Source organism: Acyrthosiphon pisum, chromosome A1, assembly GCF_005508785.2.
Source record: "Acyrthosiphon pisum isolate AL4f chromosome A1, pea_aphid_22Mar2018_4r6ur, whole genome shotgun sequence".
Taxonomy (NCBI): Eukaryota; Metazoa; Arthropoda; class Insecta; order Hemiptera; family Aphididae; genus Acyrthosiphon; species Acyrthosiphon pisum.
In genome coordinates this window covers 43365322-43370257 of record NC_042494.1, presented here as the reverse complement: position 1 = coordinate 43370257, position 4936 = coordinate 43365322, and the positions used below count along the sequence as shown (strand labels likewise).

Sequence of the window (4936 nt, the reverse complement as noted above, 5' to 3'; positions counted from 1 at the left end):
ATTATTTCGACTATTTATCGTGTACACAGACACAAAAAAATAAAAAATAAATAAAAAAACATACATCATTGTAAAATCAATACATTCATCGTTCCACTCAGAATCTAAAATAATAATAATTATGAATTACATAAATAAGTATCTAATTTTTCTTAAAGTACCTTTAGGCTTTAGTTAATATATGTGAACGTAAAAAAAATAATGGCCTATGAAGCCAAAGTTGTGTTTGACCAATAATAATAATAATAATAATAAATAGTAATTTATTTTAATTTAATTATACAAATTGCATTTTCTTTAAATAAATTAGAATAAGCCTAGGTCATTTTTTGGGTTATCTACATTGAAACGTATGTACTAAAGTGTAACCAATCGTAATTAAAAAATTAAATTATTATAATATCATATATTCCGGCATTTGACTTTGAATCTAAAAATAACATGATAAGACGTTTGAGCCATTAAAAAATATAAATATATATCTAAAGACCTTCAGGTAAATAGGTACTAAAATATTATAAACCTAGCTAATAGCTGTTCAACTACACATATATATAAAAGTTTTTTGAACAATTAATCTAAATAATTATTATCAGAGTTAAAGTTTACTAACGCACAAATATTTTAACAGCACAGAACTGTACAAATTTACTGCCTATTATAAAATAATAATATAATTTTACTGTAGACAGTTGCTATTATAAAATACTGATAATGAATCAATATCATATTTTATATTATTTGAATGTTATAGGCTCATATCGAATATCAAATAGTTGAATAGTAGGTACCTACACGTGTATTCATTGCATAAGAAAATTAGTTTTGGAAAAAAGTATACGACATGCCTATTATTGTAGCAGCTGTATGTAGTCATATAAGTAATAAACGTCATATACTTATAATATTTTGTTATCATCAGTCGATTAGTTTTATATTTCGATTGATTTTAAACACTTTGAAGTAAGTATTTCATTTAAATGTATAATATCTTTAAACGTATACACTAGGTTATATCTTAAAAGTAGGTATAGAAATTGTCACATGTGTATATTATTTTAATATATTAATGATACCGTACCAAATATATATAATTTTTAAAATTTTTAAATCATAATAATAAATAAATAGATATTTAAATTTTAAATTATATTCATTATGTATCAAACCACGTATTTATCTATTAAGTAGGTAACTTAATATTTATGGTGTTAATGAATTACTTTTAACTACGAACTTGTATTTGGTAATCTTTAGCATAAAAGAGATGATACTGTGAGTACCTATTAAAGTATATAATAGGCCTCTGAAAAAAATTAAGGTCGTTAACACTAATCGCAACGCAAAACCAGTAGGTAAAGCTTCTACATATTATTCAATCGTAAAGTTAATTTAGTCAACAATTCGACATTACCGAATTTAATAAACAAGATCAGTAGTAATTTGAGTAAGTAGGTACTTATACTCGAGATAATTTAAATTACGATTATTATGTTATTATATTGTCAACATTAAAAATTAAAATTTAACTTTTATTTAAATTTTAAAATCAAAGGAAATTAATAATTAACTATGTATATTTTTGTTGTGAAAAACCCATTTATAATTTATCAAACTATAACAAATGTAAAATAAATATATTATTCAACATTAATGATTTAATTTAATGTCATCTTAATTACCTAATATAATGTATACCAAAAATATTATGTCAATTGGTTATAGTTATTGCTTATTACCCTTTTTATAAGAATGGCCGAATTCTGCCGGTTAAGTGTCGGTTAACTTTAACCGGATATTGTAAGAACGGCCCTAACTCGTTTATAATAACCATTAACGGCATTAACCGGCCGTCGCTCGTTTATGAAGTTATATGTTATTTAATCACTAATATAACACTGTCCAAAATCTAATTAAATTCATTATCTAAGTTTTCTAAAAATCCAAACCAGTGAAGTACATAGTTACTTCATTGGCCAATACTGTATACAATTAGCATCAGTATAATAAATATTAATACATTTAAGTTCCTACTAGATCTCATTATAATTTTTAATGTAATACATATTAAAATTTGATTGGTAATTTTAAAAAAAATAACCAATAACATTTCCTAATAGATTAAGTCATGATTATTTCAAAGCTCAAAACTCAAAATTGTAAATAAGCTCCTATTTATCTCGCCAAAAATGTAGGTATAAACCTTATGCCAGACATAATATAATTGTGCTAATTTTAAAGTTTATCTATAAACATAATTATTTGAAGCCAAGTTCAAAATACGGTAAAATATATTTAAATTCAAAACAATTTCGACATAGAATTCAAAGTTAAATATAGTAACATTGATTTATGTGATCGAAATTACATACTTACTATTATATACTATTTATGTGTAAGTTAGGTTGTAAATCGTTTACTAAAAAATTTTCTTTTAAGTACCGATGTACCTTTTACTTAAACAGTAGTGAAGAAAAAAATTATAATTGCAAATCATGTGTAATAATATCCCTACTAAAAAATAAAAGCTGTATAACATATACAATTGGCCTACACTTAACTTATTTTGTTGCTCGTCGGTATGTATTAAAATTTTTAATATATGAAATGCTCACAGTCGAATTTATTGTACAACTTGAAAAAATTATAGTACTCAATAACATTATTTAAATTTACAATGATTTCAAATATATTATATATTGCGACTAATTGGAAATCGACAGTGCCAAATGTGGAAAATATATAAAAGTTATATAATTAAAATTTGGTGTAATTGGCATATTATTATGTATATAATTCTTCGTTGTTATCTACGGCCTGCGGAACACCTTTTGGCATGATAATAGTCCACGGTGAATAGGTAATCCCGTTTCGATGAGTTATTAAAGATAAGGCTAAAAGAAACATTTGTTTAGTGGCTATGTATAGCTGGTCAAAATATCATCACTATCAAAAATGTAGATTATTGCGGTCGCATTAAATAAAATGTATTTTGAGATTTACCACCATAATATGACGATCTTTATACACGTCAAAGCTACAGGGTCAATATAATTATAAGCAAAAAAAACGCACTACCAAAAATCGAGAGATGAGTATTATGCGCAGTTATAACTGCGCAGTCGTCGATGTAATAATAGAGCGGACCACTGGCTACGAGATATACCTATATATAGACGTATATGTGGAAAACGGGAAAAATTGTAATGACTATACATCTGTGTCACTGTCGTCCCTGTTTCGTTCAACAACCCGATAGGGTCAGTTATAATTGTACAGGTGGAGGGAAAAAGTTTTTCAAAAATCAAATAACCTAACGAGGTCACAGGGGCGGTTCTCATTTAAAAATACGTTTTATTTTGTTCAGTCTATGTGAGTTTTTTGTCGCACAAAAACGATGAATTTCTGTCAAAAACTTAATCAATCAATCGCAATTGCATCATATTCACCATTACTTTGCCGTTGTTCACGGTTTTTAACGACTGTTATATATGAACTATTGTACAGGGCAATATTCGATAAATGATCTTTGTGGTTTACAAAAAGCATTTTACCGAAAAACTATGTAAAAAGCTCGCACATAGGCGCTGTATACAAATGTGGAAACTAGTTCGATTTCGTGTTATCGTATATACACTACACAGTACAGGTTAGTAACACTTCCTACTCAAAGAAATCGTAGACGATTGTGGGACTGAAAAACCACCGTCATCGACGAGCGTGCCTGTATATTATAACATATAGCAGATACTGTATAAGAAAACACGCGGTCGCGGTCCAGTCGTCGCCCCGAGAACGAAATCGTGAGATAAAGTCACGATATTGCAGGGAGCGGAAATCGAAAACTCATACGCAATAATAATACTATATAAATATGAAGTATAAAAACACATCTTACGAGGACTGTCTACTGCATAATATTATATAGAGTGTAGGTATCTGGTGGCTTCGATAATTTTACATTGAGAATGAACACCAAAATGGTACCTATATTTTGAGCCTCACATACTATTTTTTGTCACGCCTCTGCTGTCTCCGAATCAGTTTCTACATCGAAATTATACAGTAATCCACAATGGACCTAGGTATCTAGATTCGCCAAGATTATGTTTCATTGAACAGCAGCACGGGAGTAACCCATCTATACCGGCTGGTATTTGATATATAGGTTACCTAGTATATTAGTCAAAACTATCGCTACGTTCGCGATGACTCGTATTAAACCTATTTGGATAGTAATACAATAATATACAGTAGATAAAAGTATATTTTATCGAGTAACTATCCGTTCTAAATTTTCGGCACATGAGCGCGACAAAAAAATATTACGACCGACGTCATATCCACCCAATACACCCTGTATGGCGTATATTATAATAATAATATATAGCGTATAACATATTGCACGGTGATAGTTTTACTCACTCGGTGATGACATGATTCGCGTATCGCTTTTCACCGTTCGTCGTCGACAGTATGGATGTAAAATATTGTATATCTCCTCCGACTCTGTTGTCCTGATGCAGCGGGCGTGCACTCAGGTCACCGGACACTCGCGTGCGACCGTGGTATACTTGCGCGTGTCTCTGGTCGGGGTCGGTCGGTCCGTTGCACAACGATATTTGCTGTGCGTTTTACGTCACTCCAAGTACGTGTGAGTGTGTGTTATATACTTCGCGGGCGATGTCGAGACTGGGAGGAAAAAATTCAAATTTTAATTGATGACTTTTTATTTTAGTATTTACGGCGGCGGTGGTATTGTATTTTGTGGATTATTGTTATTATATCGGATGTGTTTTGGTGAGTAAGTTTCCTTTTCCTCCCGGAAATCAAGCGGCGAACGACGAAAACGACGACGACGACTACGACGACGAGATCCGGTCAATGTGCACTGCTGCACGAGAATGACGCGCGACTCGACGCGTACCTATACGGT

The 4936-nt window shown here is 30.3% G+C and overlaps 1 protein-coding gene across 2 annotated transcripts in view; it reads right to left on the bottom strand.

Annotated features, from left to right (window-relative positions):
- LOC100164266 (glycogenin-1) overlaps window positions 1-4927 on the bottom strand; it is a 16863-nt gene extending 11936 nt beyond the window's left edge. Inside the window, exon 1 of one of the 2 annotated variants that reach the window (XM_008181876.3) lies at window positions 4426-4927. In XM_008181876.3, coding sequence (XP_008180098.1) covers window positions 4426-4438 — 13 coding nt within the window. In that variant the 5' untranslated portion in view covers window positions 4439-4927. The remainder of the gene's footprint in view (window positions 1-4425) is intronic. The other variant, XM_003242442.4, reaches the window with a different exon arrangement.
- Window positions 4928-4936: the final 9 nt, after the last annotated feature.